The following is a 21,047-nucleotide window of genomic DNA, read 5'->3' as shown; positions in this document are numbered from 1 at the left end:
TCGTGTGGATTCTGGAAGTTTCAGACCTCCCGGCTGTCGTTTTCCACACTGTTTAGGAGTTTTCAGCTTTGCCAGTCGTTCTGCCTAAAATAACAGTCAAAATACATTTCTCAGCCTCACTAAATATGCGGTCCTGGCCTTCAGAGGCAGCTTTAGAGAGAGAGCACGCTAAAGTGTGAAGCAGAAAATATCTTTGCCCTTCCGCGCTTGCCGCAGGCAGGGGGCTGCGTTGGAGCTATTTGTGGGCACCGTGGGGCTGTGCCAGGCCCCAGGCTTAGCACAAGTCCTCCGTTGGTGCTCAGGAGGCTGTGCTGCCGTGTTCTGGCTCTCAGAAGGGAGGCCAGGGCCACACAGGGAGGACGGTGGGTCCGTGTGGGTCCGAAATCCTGGCCCTGATTTTGCACTCCTGGGAAATCCAGGGGATGTCGGTCTCTGGCTGCACCGATGCCTTCCCTTCTGCCAGCACGGATTGCAGCAGGCTGCGAATCCTGGGCTTGATTTCCACCCCCTGCCACTACCTTGCAGCAGATTTGGAAGATTATCCACTGTTTTTCTCAGCGGAGTTATCTTTGCAGACCATCAGCTGTCTCCCACTTTGGCGTTGCATAATCTGCTGGCCAGGTTTAAAAAAAGATCTTATATCAAATGTGTTTAGCTCGGGGTTGGCTTCAGACTGCTCTGCTGTTTCAGATCTTTTTGAGAGTACAGAATGAAGAAAACCTATTTATGTCCTTCAGGACACTGTTTAATTCAAGTGACAGCGCTGAAATCCCCGTCTGTGGAGTATATTCCCAGTTCCCCATCCATCCCCCGAAAGGATGCCGGTTTTTCTCAGAGAGAGCAGAGTAAAACCTTTACCTGTGCTTTCACTGCACTCTGTGCATGTCTTTCAGATTATTTTTTTTTCTAATAAATCTGTGTATTTGAAGCCTGAAGAAGGGGTCCAGCAGGGATTAATTAGCCTGAACGAGGCAGGACACCCTCACCACCGTACGTGGGCATTTTGCAGGAGCATTGATCTCATGAGGGTTTCTTGGTGGCCACAGGGTAGCCAAGCCCCGGTGGCTGTACCTTTGTGGGAAACAACCCAGCAGGACAGTAACTGCTGAGCACTTCTGTCCTCGAGGCCCAGTGCGTTATCTGAAAATAAGGGTGCAGGAGGTGCTGGTGGTGCCCGGCTGCCTTCAGAATTTGCTCGCTCCCGGGTCATGGGCTGACGGACACAGCTGCAACACGGGGGGCTGGAGGTTGGGGGTGAGCAGAGGGGCTCGGGGACTCGCCTCCCAGTTTCTGCCCCAGCTGAGGAGGGCCGCAGCATGGCAGGGCCACCGGTGGTACCCCAGCTTTATTCGGAAAGGGGTGCCACCGTGACGGCGGGGTGCTGCGCCTGGGTGCAGACACATGCGGCTCCGCTCCTCCTGCCCAGGTGAACACGGCCATGCACGAGGCCAAGCTGATGGAGGAGTGCGACGAGCTGATGGAGATCATCCGCCAGCGCAAGCAGGTCATCGCTGTCAAGATCAAGGAGACGAAGGTAAGTTGTGCTGCCTGGTTCCCCGTGCCCCTCGCTGCCACCTCTCCCCAGGGCTGTCCCCGCGAGGACAAGCGTGCGCTTGGAGGAGCGTGGCCAGAGGAGGGTAGACGCTGCCTTGTATCAGCCCAGACGGCCTCCTCGGGGCTTTTCTTACACCACACTGCTAATATAATAATGTGGAGTTAATATTGAAGGGCCGTCCGAGCTCTGCTCTGTGTTGTGGCCCTAGGCGAGTTTCCCTTCCTTACGGAGGCTCCCTCTCTGTGCATCCCCTGCAGCACCGAGGGGTAAGCCAGGGAGCTCATCCTGCTGGGAGCACCAGCACCCCAAATACAGGTTTTTTTTGCAGACAACGGTTTGGGAGCAGGTCACGCCATGTGCATATGTGCGAGAGCCAGCCAGCGTCACTCTGGGACACCACGGACCCTCTTCTGCAGGAGCGGAAGCTTTAAAATGTGCACTTTTATCCCAGGCACTTCAGGAAACATATTTTATGTAACGGTGCCTTCTGCTGGTCCATCTGTCTGTCTGCCTCTCACTTCCCACCCTCTCCCCCTAACGTCTTTTGACCACGCTGTCCAGTTTCAGCCGTACTTGGCAGAGAGCTGGGACGCTTGGAGCTGGTTTTTCCTGCAGATTTGGCTTCTAGGAAGAGCAGAGAGGCCCCGACTCGTGCCCCAAAGCAGCCTGTAAATTCAAACGAGCAACCTGGAGCCCATATAGCTCCAAGCACTGCTCCTGTAGGAAAGGGACAAGGGGAGAGGGAGGACACTGGTGGCACTGTGGGGGACTGGGCAGGTGGGGAGGATCAGGACACCCCGGGCATCCCTGGGATGTTTAAATCCCAGCTTTTGGGGAGCCCCTCAATGATGCTGGTCAGGAGCAAGGACGGGAGGGCAGTGAGCGGTGCTCAGGGAATGGGTTTGGGAGAGACACCTGTGGGATGTGACAGCATCCACACGGTGCTGTGCACCATCCGTGGGCTCTGTGTCTGTGAGGAAGGCAAATCCAAAGCACAGCCCCTGCCAGCTTCTTAGCTGTGGTCCTCAGATGCCTGCAAGACTGCCAGCATCTCTGTTCCAAGCTGCTCAGGAGCAAGGCGAGATGCAAGACATCTGGAGAACGGTCGAGCAGAGGGGTTTTCTCCATGGCTTTCAGCAGCGTAACACCTACGAGCAGCGGTTTCCAAGCAGCCTTTCTGAGAAACCCCAGCTGCAAACACTGGAGAATTAAAAAAGACAGGAAAAAAAAAAAAAAAAGGCAAAAAAAAAGCAGAAAGGGGGAAGCGCTGGAGACTGCGGCTGCTTTGATGCGCACAGACAGCAGAGCAAGAAGCACTGCGCTCCTGCTGAATTCCCATTTGGTTTCCACTTCTGGGCTGCTTTTGCTGATGGACAGCAGGACATACAGTGTGAGTCGTTGCTTGCTCTGCCGACGAGCCCCTCTCTCTGCCATTTAGAGACGAAAAAGCCCTCAGAGTGCAGGGCAGGCAGAGCATTGCAATGCTCCCCTGTTTGGCAGGGCACAGCATGTGGTCCCAGGGGGAATTGGCTGCTCCGGCCCTGGGTAGCTGTGCGCTGGAGCTCCTCCACCTGCAGAAGGCAAGAAGAAACGTGCGAGGAGCAGAGCAGTGGCCTGAGGTTTGTGTCGTGTCACACGTGGGAGGGGAGGCAGCCTGCAGGAGGAGGCATCCCCGGGAGCAGGCTGGTGATGCTGGGGGTCAGGCACCACCACACAGCACCCCATGGTGAATGGGGCACTGATGCATGGGCAAGGCCCATGAAGCTGTGAAAATCCTCAGGGATTAGTGCTGCAGGCTCTGCTCGCTGCTGGGATGTGGTTGGAAGGAGCTGGTAGCCAGGCACACCGTCACAGCAAGGGCAGGGGCTCCCCTCGCTGTGTTTGCCGTGTCCTCTCTTGAACCATTTCTTCCCATTTCTCTCCCTTATTCTCCCTTTGATTTTTTTATATTTTTTTTTTTTTTCTGACGAAGCTGCTCTTAAAACGAGCCATCCATCAGCCCATTAAGCCCCAGCAGGAGCCTCCCTTCCTTCTGCAAATAGCCATTTGGAGCTGTGCCGCCTGCTGCTAGCCGAGACGAGCGCTTCTCCCCGCTTCTCCCCGCAACGTGCCGCCGGCGAGGCACGGCTCACGGGGACCTGCTGCTCCCTGCCCTCCCCACGGCCCCTGGCACACCGCTGGGGCATCAGCTCCCCCAGCCTTGGTGTGTGGGGGGTGCAGGGCTCCTGTTATTCACCCTTGGAGAGGTTACATAGAACGGAGACAGAGCGTTCTGGGGGTACACGCGGGTCCCCTTGGCCCTGAGCGCGTCCCTTCAGCTGTCACAGCCCAGTGAGGCGACTGCTTAGCTGCAGCCCAACTCCTTGTGCCATTCATTCCTGCATTTCCAGGCATGGTGCTTTCATTGTCGGCTCTGTGCCCTCGTCTGACCCCCGTGTTTCCTTTCCTGCCTCCCCTCTCGCCCTGTCAGCCTCCTGCTCGCACCGCACCTTGCCCAGAGCTACGCTAAGCAAGGGCGTGAGAGGCAATGGCTGTGGGGCGAGCCGTGCCATCGTTTAGATGCTGGCTTGATTCATCTGTGCTTCATCCAACGAGGCAGCTGACTCCTCCGCTCACCGCAGGGCTCCCCCATCCCGGTGAGATGCTGGTGGGATGGGGCACATCCCCACGGGGATGCTCTCCTGGGGGTGTGGAGCAGGGTGGCTTGGTGCAGCAGCCTTCCTCTCGCTCCCGCGGGCATTACGCATGGCCCTGAGCCCTGCGGGACGGGAAGGTGCTGCCTCCTGGCTCCAAGCAGCTCCCTGCAAGACAGGAGACCTCTCGCCTCAGAAGACCCCCCCCAGGTGCTGGGTGTGCCACCTGAGCTGGCTTTAGACGCAGCCTGGGGCACGGGGATGTGGCAGGAGAAGCGAGGTTTGGCAGGAAGAGCACAGCCGGGTGCACAGCCGGTCCTCTCCTGCAGTGGGCACATCCCAGGGGATGCCTAAGCCTGGGTGCCATCACAGAGCTTGTGGCACTGGCTGGAGGACGCCCCAGTGTCCTCACTTCGTGGTAATTCACCCCAAAGTCCCTTCTCTGGCAGCTGGGCACGTGCCACGCTGTCCCCGTGGAGCTCCATCGGCCATACCTCAGGCTGCAACGGGGTGCAAAGTTGGAGTTTTTCCTCAGCTGGAGCAGCTCAGAGCTCATCTGCTGCCTTTTCACCCTACTCCTGTCTATTCCGAGGTCCTGGGGCAGCGCTGGGGCGGGGAGGTGACAGAAGGACACCCTGTGAGGGGAGCGGGGCCGCAGTGTCAGCCAAGGATTAGCAGGCTGCTTAATTGTGAGCGCGATGACAGCGCTGGCACCGGGGAGAGCAGCTCCAGCAGCTCCTGTCAGCAGCCAGGGCTCACGCTCGGCTTCTTGACGGATCGTTTCGAGTCACAGGCATGGTGGGCACGGGCTGACAGCGTGCCGGGGGGGGACGCAAGGGGCAAGGAGCCGGCAGCTGTGGGAGCCGCTGTCGTGGCAGCGTGGTGAGTGCTGCAAAGTGCCCCGATCTCTAAAAAATAAAAATTAAAACATTCTGGCAGTTCAAGTCTAGCACCATGCTTGGCTGCAAGTGTCTGCTAAATAAGCAAGGGGAAACGGTGTCTCTCCGGTTGGTGCCATTCCAGAGGACTGTTGGTTTTACTTTAATGCACGGCGCCTTTCGGGAAAGTCTCAGGTGGCTTGGAAGTGCAGGGCAGAGGTCTGGAGTGGGATTCATTATTTCAGAGTCCGCTGTTTCAGATATTCCCAGCTTCTGAACCTCATTTTCTCTTCCCCTGGGTGTCCTTGCTGCAGATGCACGGAGGAACAGGGCAGTAGGAATTGGTGTTTCATTTGCAAGTGCCTCGTTGACCCTCTTGAGATGCTTTTCCAGACAGAGACTTACTTCCAGCTCTGCTGTTGGTGCAGTTCCCAGCGTGCTGATCCACCTCCTTTCTCCTGGAAGAAGGGGGTTAAATCTTGTGATTATTTTACTGTTGGAGATGTGTGCACTAGTTCATCAGACCCTCCAGAAATGTTGGCTTGGCAATCCACGAGCAGTGCCAGGGATGACCTGGGTTTGGTGCCTGGGATTGTTCCTTCAGCTTGGTCCTTGCTGAGTGGAGGATTTAGGAGTTCCTAAGGGCCTTTCACCTGAGCTTTCCCCCCACATTTCTCCTAAGAAATGATGTTTCTTCTGGTTTCTTTGCTCCCCTGAGCACTTTGCAAGAAAGAAAGGGGTGCCGCCAAGCCCGTTGTTATCGCTTTATGGCTTGTTCAGTGGTGTCTTAAGTCACCAGTAAGTACCCTCCAAGGAGCCCTATGGGAAGGGGGCTGAAGGATTGGAGTGTCCCTGAGTGGGTTGCAGGACTTGCGGGATGCTTGTGGGGATGGAGCCGAGCCCACTGTGCCCTATTTTGGGGTACAAGCTGGTGCCTGGCTCAGTTTTCCAGCTCCTGTTCCCCCATGCCACGGACACCCTTCCTGTCCTTTCCCCTCTTACTGCAGCCCCTCACCCCCAAAAAGCAGCGGGACCCTGCTGGAGGTGGTCCCAGCCACCGGGCAGCTCGCAGCCCCCCTCCGCGTGCCGCTCTCTGAACACCTTCGCCTCCCCCTGCTCCCTCTGCAGGTGATGAAGCTGAGGAAGCTGGCCCAGCAGGTCGCCAACTGCCGGCAGTGCCTCGAGCGCTCGACGGTCCTCATCAACCAGGCAGAGCACATCCTGAAGGAGAACGACCACGCGCGGTTCCTGCAGACGGCCAGGAACGTGGCCGAGAGGTGGGCTCGCCGGGTGGCAGCCGGGGTGCCCCCTGCCCCGTCGGTGGCCCGGCCACAGCGAGCTGTCCCCTGAGCGCAGAGCCAGGGGTGCCCCCTCACACCCCGCTGCGTGCTGCCCTCGTATTAATTCTGGCAATGGGTGTGAGGGCAGGAGGAGCACCGCAGGTCCTGGTGGTGCTGAGCAGGGAGCCGACGTTGCTCCCTGGTGGGGAGGAGTGGTGGAAAAACCAACGGGGTGGGAACCAGCCCAGGGCGCCGGGACCCCCAGGGACGGAGCCCCCTGACCTCATTGCCTCGTCCCTGCCACCCCCGGGGTTCCCCAGTGCCAGGCTGTGGCACCGCGGGCTGCCCGCGCCCTGCCCGTTGCCCACCTCGCCCCTGCCGGGAGCCGGGAGCGGAGCGCACCCTGATGCGGATGGATGGGCTCTTCTTTTCTTTCAGGGTCGCCATGGCAACTGCATCCTCTCAAGTTCTGATACCAGATATCAATTTTAATGACGCCTTTGAAAACTTCGCCTTGGATTTTTCCAGAGAGAAGAAGCTGTTGGAGGGGCTGGATTATCTCACCGGTGAGTGCACGGCTGCGCTCCCACTGCCTGCGCCCCGCTTCTCCCCCCGGCCCTGCTTCTTGCACCCCACCGAGGGCTGGGGGGATGTTTTAGGGCACTCTCGTCACCGGTAAGTGGTTGGCCCCAGCAGAATAAAGGCCACCACGCTGTCCCCAGGGCAGCGACCTGTCCCCATCCTCCTGTTTGCAGGGTGCCTCTGCTCCCCTGCAGCTGCGCAGCAAGGTTTTTGTGCGTAAGGCGGGGGGCTGGGGACACCCCGGGTGAATTAGCTGATTGCGGTATTGTGCCAGGAGCTGGCAAGTCAGGGGGAGGGCTGCGAGCTGCGGAGAAGCAAGGACATCATTACTCAGTGACGTGTAAAACGAGACGGTTGTGTGCATCGAGAGGCTGCTCCCTGCATGAGCCCGTCTGCCTGTGGGAGCAAAAAAAAAAAAAAAAAATCTTACGCGTTTTAAACCGAGAAGACACCAACTGACTGAAACGCACCACCTGTGGTCTCCCGCAGCGCCCAACCCGCCGTCTGTCCGCGAGGAGCTCTGCACGGCCTCCCACGACACCATCACGGTGCACTGGATCTCGGAGGACGAGTTCAGCGTCAGCTCCTACGAGCTCCAGTACACCATCTTCACCGGCCAGGCCAACTTCATCAGTAAGTCGCCGCTCCCTGAGCAAACCCCCTGGCTCGGATGGGCGCTGCTGGGTGCAGCTGAACGCAAAGGGCCAGAGCATTGCAGTCCCCAGGATGCTGAGCTCCTGTCCACGCGGGAGGGCAGCGCACAGCTGGCAGGGCACATCTGGGAGCACACAGCTGGGAGCACACGGCTGGCAGCTGTGCTGGAGTTGTGCCCAAATATCAGCCAGGCAGAAGCTGACGGCTGGAAGATAGAGCACACCAGGAATCACCAGGGGGGGATATCTAGGTAGTTTATTCCCCTCCGACACCTGAAATGATCAAAGCAGGCTTAGACTCCCAGCTTCTTAGCGCCACGGATTGTCGTTAGGGAGCGGTGGTGAATTGCAGGTCAGAGAAGCCAGGGCTTGAAGCTGTGACCCACGACAAGCCCCCCAGGACAGGTGTGTCACATCTGCAGTCTCCTTTTAGTCTTCCCCATTGTTCATTGTCAGGAAGGTTTATTAAAAAAAAAAAAAAAAAAAAAAGAGAGAGAGAGAGAACATAGAAAAGGGAGTTGTTCGGGTTTCTGTGGAGGTACAATTAATTGGGGAAGAGCAGCTCGGTCAGAAAGCCAAGGACGATTTGCCAGTCTCAGGAGCAGGGATTTATTCCTCTGGGTGCCTGGGAGTCCTCCATGGCAGTCCTGATATCAGAAATAACACGCACATTGCAATTTCTTGTAACACTGCCTTTTCCCTAAAATTCAAGGGAGGTTGCACGAGCACTTAAATGGAAGAAGGAAAATATATCTTCCAGTTTTCATGTCCTCAGCACTCAGTGCTGTAGGGAATGGGGTGTCCCCCTGCCCTGTCCCCCTGCCTTTCCCTGGGGGCGAGGGCTGTGCGAGGAGCTGGGCAGCAGGGGCGGCTCTGGGGGAAAGCCCAAGGGGGCAGACGTCAGGAGCAGCTTCCTAGGCTCCTCCGCTAGCTCTTGGTAGAAAGAGGAAAGAAAACATCAGTTAACACCTCAGAGGAGCAAATGAATAATATATTGTCACTTGCAATAACGTGTTCGGGGCCGGGTGATGAAAGCGTCTGAGTCCTGGCTGAACTCCTGCACGGAGAAACGCCAAAAATAGTGCGCTGGGCTCACCTAGCAGGAGCACCAGGAGGCTTCCCAGGGAAGGAAATACCTTTTCGCAGAGCACACAGTTGGCCTGTGGAAACTCTCCCCTTTACACTGCCTTTAAAGCCAAGGGCTCGGCAGGAGTCAGGCATTTTACAGATGACGAAAGCTGCAATAAAAAGGTTTTTTTTAAGCTTTGGCAAGGAGAAGCCCTCAGTCTGCAGGGACAACCCCTCCTTGATAGTTTTGAGAAGGAAACCTGCCTTGGAGGCCAAATCACTCCCAGATTGTCATCTCTCAGCCGCCCTGTCCATTCCAGTGAAGGACCCAAAGGTGGCCCTTGTCTGCAGGGAGATAACTCCTTGGCCATGCAGCACGCGTGCGAGGAAAGCAGCTCAGTGTGCAGGATGCTGCCAGTATCATAGCTGTTTTATTTTCTACTTCATATAGCATTTCTCCGCTCCCCTAGGCAGCTTCCACGTGTGTTTCAGACCAAATCCAAGCTGACAATGACTGCAATCTGCCCTTGTCCTCCGAGTGAGCAAGCCACGGGGGGTAAATAATCACCCGAGCAGCATCCCCTTGCGGGCACGGTCCCACTGTCCCCATGTGAGCCTATAAAGAGGGTGTGTGGAGCATCTCCCAGGCTCCTGGCACACCGCTGTGCATGCATTCACCAGCGATGGGAGGCTGAAAACCCTCCTCTGTCACCCTTCATTCCCAGCCCACTCCTCATGAATTGTCTCACACTTCGCCCCCAGACCTGCTGGATCCAAGAAGCCCCCAGCTACTCCGTCTGAGCTGCCTCGTTTTAAGTCTCTTTTGCTGAAAGCGATGCTCCCGCGTTGCAATATCTGCCCCAAAGCTGCTTGCTGACAGCCCAGAGCTGGCCCCTGGTGTCAGCGCAGGTTTTGCCCCCAAAGCCCGCAGCATCCTCTTCCCCCTGCAGGTTGCCCTCGCCCCAGCCATGCTGGTGGCAGTAGCAGCACCACCAGGTGCTTTTCTCCTTGCCCCGTGCCATCCCACCCTCGATACAGCACAACCTGCAGCGTTAGGCAGTAGAGCCTCCAGATCTCTGGGCTCCCAACTCCTTTCCATTTCCAGAGTCCTTTGGCTCCGAGTCCCTTCCCTGCGAATAACCCTTCTCCCCTCTCCCGCGCCGCAGGTCTCTACAACTCCATGGACAGCTGGATGATCGTCCCCAACATCAAGCAGAACCACTACACCGTCCACGGGCTCCAGAGTGGCACCCGCTACATCTTCCTCGTCAAGGCCATCAACCAGGCAGGCAGCAGGAACAGCGAACCCGCCCGCCTCAAGACCAACAGTACGTGCCCCGGGGGCTCCTCGCGTTGGGTGGGAGGCAGAGGAGATGCTCCCGATCACAGGGCTGTGTGTTTGTGGGGTGATGTTCGGAAGAGAGACGTCAGAGGGAGCAAATAGGTTGGCTCATCGGGTTTTGGCCCAAATCCGCCTGCTGCGTGACTGCATCTTCCTGACGCTCATCAGAAACCCTCCCGGCCCCAGCGAGCGCAGTGCTCCTTCGGGTTTCCCTCCCCGGTGCTGCTATCACATCTGCCTTGAGCAGGCTTTCAGAGTGATTTATTGCCTCCGCCTCCTCGTTTTCTTTGCGAAACCTGTGCGCCTTTAAACAAAATGAAATTAAGTGCAGTCGGTGCACTGGTGGGGATGGAGGGGAGTTGCCGGGATGCAGACTCCAATCCAGTTCTGCCTTGTTTATTAAAATTGCATCCCTCCTGCGGTTGCTGTTTTTAAGAGCTTTCCCGTGCTTTGAAAGGTGCTCGCTCTGGAAATAAGAAATCGGGGACTTGACAAGCCAAGAGCGATTATGTGACACAGCAGTGCAGAGGGGAGCGAAGGCGCTTTGCTTCAGCAGCTCCCCGGGGACAGGGCTTGCTCCTGTGTTTTTTTAAGTGCGTGTCAGTCATCGGAGACACGGGCTCACTGCTGAGTGCTCCGCTTCGCAGCTGAACTCGATTTAGTAGATTAAATAAGTGCCCAATTGGGTTTTGAACTCCCCTTGTCGCTTGGATGTGTCTGCAGCAGCTTCCTGCATTTATAAAATCTAGAGCAGGCATCTCCTAGAGCGCTACACAAATTATTCTGTATTAGCGTAGCTTTGAGGAGCTCCTTCCTCGGGAGCGAGCGGCCGCGGGAGCGATCCCAGGTGATGGAGGCTCCATCCTCTCCGCTCTCCTCGGGCTGCTGGTGGCCAGCCCCATCGCTCACCTCGCCTTTCAGCTTCCTCTCTTGCTGTCTGTTTTCATGCACTCAGAAGCGTGAACTCTTGATGTTTTCGGAGCAGCGACTCGTGGTTTTGGCAGCAGGGATGAGCTGTGCATGCGAAGAGGGCTCGTTGGCCAAGCTGCGACAAATTTATGAGCGATGCCCAGGAGCTTGACTGTGCCTGGTGCCCTCCAGGCTGCCCACAGGGGCAGCATCCACGCAGCTGGGTGGAGGGGACCAGAGAGGGGCAGAGCCTGTCTGGGATGGAGAGATGCAAGGAAAAGGGACTGCAGGGATCTGGGCAGGGAGCTGCCCCATCTCATGGCCATTTTGTCCTGCCTGATGCCCATGGGGCAGGGCACACCAAGGAGGGGGTCTCCCCTTCCTGCGTGCCAAATTTCAGGTACCCAGGATGCCACGTAACGCTGAGCATCCTGCACAAATCAGCCCTGGGGTTTTGTATGTGTTTTTCCACAGCTTCCTGCGGAAAAAAGAGTGTGATTAGTGACTGCCACAGTGCCAACAAGCATGGGAGTGGAGGTGTACTGCCCATGAAAAGCATGGAGGGAAAGGTCTGAATTTCTGCCTGAGTCATGTGTATTTATACAGTCTTCTTTCCGTGGCCAGCCCTGGTGTACGAGACTCCTCGGGGGTGTTTGCTGCCCACCACGGGCACGTGCGCGGCACTGGCTGCAGGTGCTGCCCGTTGTGCTTGCTGCCCATTCCTCTCGCCCGCATTTGTCTTCAAGCGACGCGTTTCGCTTCTTTTCAAGCGGGCAATTAGGAGACAGCACACACTTTCCAACTGCCGTAACCTTCGTGGAAGTGTCAGCAGCTTGACGAGGAGAAAGGCCAATTAGCATATTTCGCAGCCCTCTTTCTGCTCCTGAAGTGGTGCCTGGAGAGATGCCTTCACCGCCAGAGGGTCAGTGTCAGGACACACATTGATTTCTGCAGCATCAGCGCAGGCACTAAATCTGTGTTCCCAAACTGCCCGAGCAGAAGAGCTGGGTGAAATAATTTTGGTCTAGTGACAGAAAGAAACCTTCCTTTGCTCAGGCTGGGCTTGAGGAGGTCTTGTTTATTAGCAAGTGTCCAAAAGTGGTTTAAAACTGCCAGAATACAGGGAGGGTACAAGTGACGGTAGTAAATAAAGTGCATGGAAAGTTCTTTTCACGGTCTTTGCCTTGACCGTTGTGGAGTGGTCTTATCCTCACTCATGTCTCCTGCCCTTAGCAGCAGGAATGTGTTAGTGCTGATGCTTTCTAACAAGCAGGGTGAGACGCGTGCGATCCCAAAGCAAGCTGTTTGGTACGGAGTCTGCTGGGAGATTTGTAGCTTTGGATGGACTTACTGCTTTCCCTTGCCTTGGCAATTCAGCATCATGGCTTCCTCGAGGTGACGGGGGGACAATAACCGCTGCTTTCCAGTGCTGGTGGCATCTTAGGTGGCTGCCCAGAGTGGGCACGCTGCTGGCTCTGCTCCCCTGCCCATGGAGAGCAAGAAGAGCGAAGCAAGCAGAGCTGGCACAGCGAGGAACTCTGGCTTGCTTTGCTCTTCTGCTGGGCAGAGCGGGGTGAGCACCTGCAGTGAGCACAGAGATTGCTTCTGGAGCGTGGGAGAGCCTGCCCACCCCGTCCTTTCCCTCTGCAGCATGCTTTCAGCACCAAGCAGTCCCCTCCATCCCTCCTCCCCTCCCTCAGCCCCTTGCCCTCGCCCTGGCACCTCTGCACGGACCCAGCTGATGGAGCAGCTCCTCACCCATTCAGCTGGACATCAGGTTTGTCTCTGGCTCCTGGGCATCGCGGTGCAGTTGTTCCTGCAGCATTTAGCCAGCCACAGCTCACATAACTCAACCCACAGCCCATGCCGGCTGTCCCTCTGTGTGGCTTTTTCACCGTGCTGCAGCTGGCACGGTCAGCCGGACCTGCTGGGCTTCACCAGCATTTATTCCTTCCAAAAAGCATCGAGAAAAGAAAATCTGGCAGTGCTGCTGGCCCTTTTCTTGCCAAGTACTGCTTAGGTAACAGAGAACTAAATGCTCTTGCCTGCACCCAGCATGGGGAAGGGCAGTGGCCGTGCTGGGCACGAGGCTCTGCCTGGCCCCAGCATCGTGGACTTGATTAACCTTTCACATCATCCTAGAGGCAACGTCCACCCGCTGCTGTCTTTGGTCTTGCGTGCCCAAGGCCAGCCAGGATTTCCTCCTCTCGCTGCTCTCTGTCTGCAAATTGTCCTCGAGCCCTTGGGCCACAGCAGGCAACAAGGGCTGGACCCAGTTGTTCACGTTGACCTTAGAGAGGGGTCAGCTTCACCAAAAGGATGAAGGGAAGAGATGTACCCGGTGGAGCCGGGTATTTTTATACCTCCCTTCCTCTGGGCTTGTCTCTTCGCATTACTGCTGGGAAAAGGCAGATCTCAAAATATTCAGATAGCTAGAGGAGAGGGTCACTCCCAACCTCCAGCTTTACTTTCTGGCCTCTCCACTCATTTATCTTGCAAATGGGGCTCCAAGGAAAATAAACACGAGCTGTTGGCGTAGTCAGGGAGCAACGCAGAGGAGCTCCATTACGGAAAGCTGCCTTGGCTCACGCTGCCGTCTGTTCACAGCATTTCCTAAGACCTGGTTTGGAAACAGCCTTGATGGTAGCATTGGCTGCGGTGTTCCACCTCACAAGCATCGTTTAGCATAGCTGAAAACGCAGGAGGGGTGGCTGGTTGTGCACCACGGTGTCTGCCTTCCCTCTGCAGGTAACAAAGCCATGGTTCGAGTTGGTTGTGGTTGTTGAAGGTGTTCTGCTGCAGCTGCCCCGTTCACTTTGATTTGTGCTAAACCAGATGAATCCCTCTAGAAATCCTATCCAGGCTCTATACGCTATTTATATGCTGATGTGACAGGGCCAGGTCCCTGCTGTCGCACATTGCATTTGCAAATCCGAGAGGACGGGATTTGAAAAGTACCAGAATTAAGTCGCCTGTGCAGCTGAATGTCATGCCTGCCATCCCTGCGCTAGGCAGCACGTGTGGTCACGCATCTGCTCGTGGCAAACCAAAATGTGGAGGTGCCCTAGCCCCTTCCTACCCGTCAGCAAGTTGCTGGAGGTTTCAGCAGCACCGGGAGCTCCTCCACCTCCAGAGTGCAGCCAGCGCCTGCGGAAGGGTTTTATCAAAGCGAGCAGGGCGGCGAGTGCGTGTCAGTTTGGCTCCTGTGGGCTGCTAACGTTACAAGGGAGCTGGAGCTGTGTTTCAGTCCAGCCTTAAAGATCTGCAGGATCCATCAGACTTCTTTGTGTTGGTGGAGCAGGAAGCCCCGGGCTGTGCGCTCGTCAGCTGGCCCTGTGCTCTCCCCTTGCTTCCAGACTCAGCTAAACACAGGCTGGACCCAGCGCCTTTGATTTGCTTCCACCACCTCGTGCACAGCCCAGACTATCTTCTCCAAGCATCCCGGACCTTGTTTGGCAGCAGAGAAGTGCTGAGAAACCTCGGGCATGTTTCCTGTAAAATGTAATAGCAGCCTGCGTGCCACTGGGAGCGAGCTGTGTTGTCTGCTGATGGGGATTTGGGGATATGCTCGACGCTGCAGTACTTCTTCTGTGATTCAGTATTGTTATACCAGCACTTCAGGGTCCACTCTCCCTTCACTGCGCTCGTATAACTCGCATTACTGCTAATAGAGTATGGATCTGTTGAGGGATTCAGGCAGGCTACACGCCTTGCCCAGACTTGGTTCGCGGTGCTTGATGGCTTCTTCAGTGCCATTTCCATTAGCTGGCAACATCCCCCTCGCTCCTCCGCAACGTTTTACACCATTAACAGAGGGCAAAAGGGAATTGTTGTGAGGAGGGAATAATGCACTTGAGCGGTGCAATGTGCAATAGAGAGGTCTGCAGCATTCCCCAGTGCCAGGATGACACATCCCAGGCGGATGCATTGCCTTATTTCTCCACGTTTCTGAGTTTCGCACCCTTCCCCTCTGTCTGGTCTGGGAATAAGCCCATGGTGCAGATGCTTCTCCTGGCCCTGCTCTCCTCTGCCTCGCAGGTGGTGCTGACACCCTGGGTGGTGGCTTCCTTGCAGGAGCCACTTGTCTGTGGCTGGGGACACTGCTGCAGGCGCCAGGGGCATGGGAGCATCACCAGGGCAGGTGGCTCATGGATCAGGATGTGACAATAGCCGTGCCAAGGCACAAGGGTGCACCTCAGCATCCTGCTGGGCATCCATGAGTACAGACCATCCACAGACCATAAGCAGTGTCTCTGGCTATTCCAATAGCACCCGTGGCTCATGGAAAATGTCCAAAGAGCCCGGGGCAGATGTTTCCTGCCACATTCTGCCTGCACAACGACGGTAACAGACACAAATACTGATGCATGTGTCCTCTTCTAACAGGTCAGCCTTTTAAGCTGGACCCCAAGATGGCTCACAAGAAGTTGAAGATCTCCAACGACGGGCTGCAGATGGAGAAGGATGAGAGCTCCTTGAAGAAGAGCCACACGCCCGAGAGGTTCAGCGGGACAGGGTGCTATGGCGCGGCAGGCAATGTCTTCATCGACAGCGGCTGCCACTACTGGGAGGTGGTGGTGGGATCCTCGACCTGGTAGGCAGCCCTCTTCTCTTCCCTCCTGCTCCTGGAGGCCCTTGGATGTCCCCAGAGATGGCATGGGATGTGCTAGGGTTAAAGGCCAGGGTTGTTCATGATTAGAAAGGTGGCTGCTGCTGTCATCGCTGGACCTTAAATCCAGGTGGCTGTGGGTTTCAAGGAGCAGCTCTCTCCAGCTGAAGGCCAGCATCACTCTGAGGGCATTAGGGCCCCAGCAGCAGGTGCGGAACAGCACTGGTAGGAGCTGATCGAGTGACAGCTCCAGCCCAGGAGCCAGCCCAGGGTCCCATGTCTTGGGGAGGCTCACAGCCAGGATGCTCAGATCAAAGGTGGAGCAGGACCTGCGTGCAGCAGGCAGCGTGCCTCCCACCGCCCCATGGCAATGTGGTGTCCTTGTGGTGCTCTGCTCAATCCCTGCTGGAGCACCCACAGCGACGCTTGCTTGGAACAGGGCTTTTCAGGCATTTGCTCACAGGAAACTGGGGTTGGGCTTAATGCCACGCTGAGGTCGCTTCTCCCCTCTTCCAGGTACGCCATCGGCGTGGCTTACAAGTCAGCCCCCAAGAACGAGTGGATTGGGAAGAACTCCTCATCCTGGGTCTTCTCCCGCTGCAACAACAACTTTGTGGTGAGGCACAACAACAAGGAGATGCTGGTGGAGGTCCACCCACAGATGAAGCGCCTCGGCGTCCTCCTGGATTACGACAACAACGCGCTCTCCTTCTACGACCCGGCCAACTCCCTCCACCTCCACACCTTCGAAGTCTCCTTCATCCTGCCCGTGTGCCCGACGTTCACCATCTGGAACAAATCCTTGATGATCCTCTCGGGTCTGCCCGCCCCGGACTTCATAGATTACCCAGAGCAGCAGGAGTGTAACTGCAGGCCCCAGGAGTCCCCGTACGTATCAGGGATGAAAGCCTGTCACTAGGATGCTCAGCCCTGCCCATGCCCCGTGGTGGCACTGGTGATGCTGGTGGGTGTTGGTGGTGGGTGCCAGGAGCCTGCCAAGCTGGAGAGCCGCCGTGCAGCCGGAACGCTCCGAGGAGAGAGGACCTGCCTGCCTGCCCGCCCACAGCTCATCTTATTTTTAAGGGGAAAGAGAAAGAACCCCTGACCACGTCTGAAAATAAACTCCTGTCGGCAAGCTCAGCGCAGCCATGCACAAGGCTCGCGCAGCATCTTTGTGGGGTGCGCCAGGCTCTCCCGAGGCAGATCATCACGCGGATGGTTCTGTTTCCCCTCGGGGGCTGGAAAGGCTGGGGTGGGGATTGGGGTGACATCCTCAGGTGCTGCGGTGAGCAGGGGGACGACTCACGTGTCTCCGCACGGCGCAGGTTGGGGCAGGAAGGGGTTGGCTTTTTGGAGACCTGCAGAGCCAGGTGGGAGCTGGGCATCATTTGCTGGTGAGAGCTTTCTGTTTGGCCAACATTTGGCAGCTTCCTTGATAAAGTAGGTACCCGCGTGGGGTAGGTACCCGCGTGGGATAGGTACCTGTGTGGGGTGGGTAACTTGCACTTGGAGAGGCCCCCGCGGGGGAAGCAAGGCAATGGGTACGTGGTGCATTTCTGCTGCTCCCTGTGCTTGGCTGGGGCTGCAGTCCCATGCTGGGGGGTGCAACCCCCACCCCTCCGCCCCACCGTTTTGGGAGGTCCCAGTTCACCAGGATGCAGGGAGGCCCCCACCGAGCACTCGCTCAGGAGCCGGGCGAGGTGCACGTTGTCCCCAGCACAGATGCTCCTCCGTTAGCTTCGCATCGGGTGTCCCTGCAGACAGTGGCGCTGAGCAGAGGGGCACACCGTGCCCAAAGACCATCTCTGTGCTTTGTGGCCCCAAATCTCAATTTAGGACCCCAAAATCTCAGCTCTCGGTTTGTTCTCCACCATGGTGGTGGGAGCACGGGGCTGTCCTGTTTGCTTTAAGGCAAAAGGCTGAATTTGGGGCCCCAGCAAGCTCCTGAGCTGCCACCAGTGCTCCCAGTAACCGCAAGCACCAAGTCCCCCACAGATGGGGCCAGCAAGGACGTCAGGCAGCACAGTGGCACGGAATGTGCTGATGCTCGAGCTTTGGTCCATGGTATTTGAAAATCCCTTTTTCTCCTCTGGATGGGGTCCAGCCTTGGTGGCATCACAGATGGACCAGGAGGCTGAGACCTCCCAGCTCCGCCAGCCTTTTCCTTGCTTTTTATTATTATTACTATTATTATTATTATTATTATTATTGCAATGGGGAGAGACCCCTGGACCTTGCTGACAGGAAACTACCTCAAAGCCCAGCCTTGGAGGGGTGGGTGGCCGGTTCAGACGGGGTGACAGCACTTAGAGGCTCTTCCCACAGCAAGGAGCAGGCAAGGGGGCTGTGGGAAGGGGTCCCAGTGAGCCATCCTTGGGGACTCGTGTCATTGAGGGCATCCAGGCAGAGCGGGTACACAAAGAGCCCATTCCTCAGCACAGCATCCCTCTGCTTAACCGGGGTGACATTTTCAGCGACCGGTTGCCCAATGCTGTGGGGAGAGAAGAGGAAAAGGGACATTGCCACTTGCACTGCTAAGTCAAGTTTTGCCTCCAGTCTGGGCTGCTTTCCCATTGCTCGTGGGCTGGTGGTGCTTGGCAGGGGCTTGTGGCACACGGTGCATCCCTCCTGAGCAGGCAGAGCAGTTTTATTTGCTTTTGGCCCCAGCATTTGAAAGCACGGGGTGGGGATTGAGCAGGGATTGAGCTGCCCTTCCCTGCAGCTAAGCACACAAACACAGTTCATTTTAAGAGGCTAAGTTGCCATTTTCGGTTGGATGTCTTTTTCCAAAGCCACGTGGAGCTCTCAGTAAAGTCTTTTCCCCTTGTGCTGACCTCAGCCAGGGCTGCTCGCACTGCATCACCCTCCAGCAAATGCCCAAGCACTGGAGATGGATTTTAGCTTCTGCAATCCAGGTGCCAAGCTTTCCGCCGGCACCGGCACCGCTTTGACCGGCTTATTGCTAGCGGACTCAGCACACCCAGTAAAGCACACGAGCCGTTAATGTGACATTTGCACCTGATGAAATTGCACTAATTGTGGCAGGACCCCCGCACACCTTTGCGCGTGTCTTGTCCCACGGGGAGCCCCGCACCCCAAGAGCGCAGGCCTGGGGGGGTGGGAGTGACGTCTGGGTCACCCACACCGTCCTGTCCTGGGGGTGGAAGACCAGAACCTGCCCCAGCACTGCCAGGGGGGTGGGAGCAGCAGCCCCCTCCCTGCCCCTCCGCGCCATGCTCCCCTGCTGCCCCGCAGCCTTTGCCCCCAGCCCACGAGCGAGCCGTCCCTTTGGCCAAACCCGTCCGGCGCACGATGACACGACAGCAATTGCAGCCAAACCGAGCCCCTCGGGCTGTGCAGCCCGCTGTTATGAATGAGCACGTTTCCCACGGCCCAGCAGAGGGGCAGGAGGTGGGCAGCGGGGTTCCCGTGGAGCTGGGGGTGCTGTTGGCCCCGCTTCTCCTGGCGACCCTGCTCTGCAGCCCTGGGACGTGGTGAGACCTTGGTTAGCGTGCTGCCCGCCTGACTCTTCTTTTCCACGTGTAACATACTCATTTCTGGGGGAGGGTTGCTTTTCCTTTTTATGTTTTCTTCCCTTTTTTTTTTTTTTCGGTTTTTCTTTTTGGCAACTCTTTTGTTAATGTGTATATATATATATAAATATAATATAATATATATCCGTTACTGAATGTGTCTGTGTGTGGCAGAGATTGCGTGCCGTGTGACACCCGCGGCCCACAAAATGCTCCTTCTGGCCATCGCCAAACCTCTGAGAAAATGCAGACTGCAGACCTCGGGGTCACTGAGTCGGGGCATAGCGAGAAATCAGTCACGCAGAAGAAAGAGCCTTAGCTTATAGCCCAGGCTGGGGATGAGAAGCCTTCCCGTTTGGCAAAGCCACCGAGAGCACAACAAGCTCCACGGGGCAGCTCAGCAGGAGGTGGCGGGAGGGTTTGCCGTCACCAAGGCTGTGTGTCCCATGCGTGTCCATCCCTGCGTGCCAACCAGATGCTGGGGGGACTTTGTTTCTGCTGCCCAGCAGCCCAGAGCCCCAGGAGCTGTGGGAGGGCAGGGATGGAGCCCCTGCCCCGGTGCCGTGAGGCTGATGGCCAGCTCCTCTCCTCACTGCCCCTTATTTCCCTTTTCTGCTGCCCGTGCCTCTGTGGCAGGAGGGCCATGCCAGCCCTCTGGAGCCCCCCCAGTCCCAGCACAGCCCTCTAGAGCACTGAGACCAAGGTGAGCAGAGCACTTTGCAGAGACATAGCTGGACGTGGCCGCAGAAATGTCCCCTCACTGCCAGGAAGGTGTCAGCAGAGAGTGGGGAGCCCCAGAGCTGCCCCGCCGCAGGGACATGAAGACATAAAAACCCATGGGAGACAGAGCCTGCTTTTGTTGAGCATAAGTGCCTAAAATATTTACGAAGTGGAAAACATATGGTGCAAACCAACACTGTAAAATTAAATATTTCTTACTTTATTCCTTTGCTCTAGGCTTTTTCCCATTAAACATTAAATGCCAACACATGGAAACCGGCCTCAAGATTGAGTAGCTGCTTTCATTACGGGACAAACCTGTGGTATTTGCTTTACCTCAGACTGCTGCTTTTGCTGCGTGGAGCTGACAAACACGGCTATAAAAAGCCACTGGTGGGGCCTGTTGCTGGCTCTCCTGCTCCTTCCATGCAGTACCACCAGCCTGAAGACCCCCCTGATCCAGAGTCCCCCAACAAGCTCCCCACAGCCCCAAGGACTCACAGCCTGCTATGCTTCTGACCCTTGCTTTTGGAGCAAACCCTGCAAAGCCCTCCCATACAACGGCAAGTATGCTAATGAGGTTGCTAATTGCATGACCCTTGTCTTTGGCTGGTGATGACTGTTCAGTGCAGAAGCTGGGGGGCTGCAGCTGCCCTGCATGGCAGCACGTGCCTGAAACACCAGGAGAATACTACAGTTGACACCAGGGACAGATAGAATAGGACAGGGAAAACCAGGGATCCTCCTGTGCATGACTGTGATCCAAAATAGCCAGGACACACTGCCACCCCTGATGCCTGGGGACCAGCTGGAGAACTTGCTCTCCAAACGATGCCCAAATGATGGTCAGCATCTACTCAGCTTCCAGTCCTGGAAGCTGCTGTGTGTGACTCCCTGGGCAGCAAGAGTCGGATCCTGCAGGGGATCCTAACACCGCCACCAGGTAGCTCGGCCCTTGCCATCAGCTCAGGCCTGCACTGGGAGATGGACGCTGATGGCTGTGGGCTGGAGGTGATGGTGGGCTCTCCTCGAGTGCTCCTGGCTTTCCTGGCCCCCTCAGAGGGGTGCCAAGGTGCCGGGACTCAACGTGGGAGCTGTGCAGCCCTCTGAGGCAGATCTGGGGGCTGGGAAGCCAATGGTCCTGGCCGGGCCCGCAGCTTCGGTCACCAGGCTAAAACTTCACAGAGATGCACTCAGGCTTGAAAGCGAGGAGATGTTGAAGCAAGAGGATGGCTCAGCAAGCCAAATACCTGCCTCAGCCCATCCTTTGCGGATTCTAACCATC

At 56.8% G+C, this 21,047-nt stretch overlaps 2 protein-coding genes across 2 annotated transcripts in view; both read left to right on the top strand.

Annotated features, from left to right (window-relative positions):
* Positions 1–19,150, top strand: part of MID2 (midline 2) — a 67,013-nt gene extending 47,863 nt beyond the window's left edge. The window contains exons 4-10 of the mRNA XM_084534871.1: positions 1,427–1,534; positions 6,195–6,343; positions 6,785–6,912; positions 7,418–7,561; positions 9,816–9,977; positions 15,287–15,494; positions 16,026–19,150. Of these exons, the coding sequence (XP_084390997.1) occupies positions 1,427–1,534; positions 6,195–6,343; positions 6,785–6,912; positions 7,418–7,561; positions 9,816–9,977; positions 15,287–15,494; positions 16,026–16,428 (1,302 nt within the window). The 3' untranslated portion in view covers positions 16,429–19,150. The remainder of the gene's footprint in view (positions 1–1,426; positions 1,535–6,194; positions 6,344–6,784; positions 6,913–7,417; positions 7,562–9,815; positions 9,978–15,286; positions 15,495–16,025) is intronic.
* Positions 14,081–21,047, top strand: part of PIN4 (peptidylprolyl cis/trans isomerase, NIMA-interacting 4) — a 76,076-nt gene continuing 69,109 nt past the window's right edge. The window contains exon 1 of the mRNA XM_084534873.1: positions 14,081–14,084. The gene's annotated coding sequence lies outside the window, so the exon portion shown is untranslated. The remainder of the gene's footprint in view (positions 14,085–21,047) is intronic.

Source organism: Aythya ferina (assembly GCF_964211825.1).
Source record: "Aythya ferina genome assembly, chromosome: 13".
Taxonomy (NCBI): Eukaryota; Metazoa; Chordata; class Aves; order Anseriformes; family Anatidae; genus Aythya; species Aythya ferina.
The sequence above is the reverse complement of the archived record's forward strand: the minus strand, read 5'-3'. Positions and strand labels throughout refer to the sequence as shown.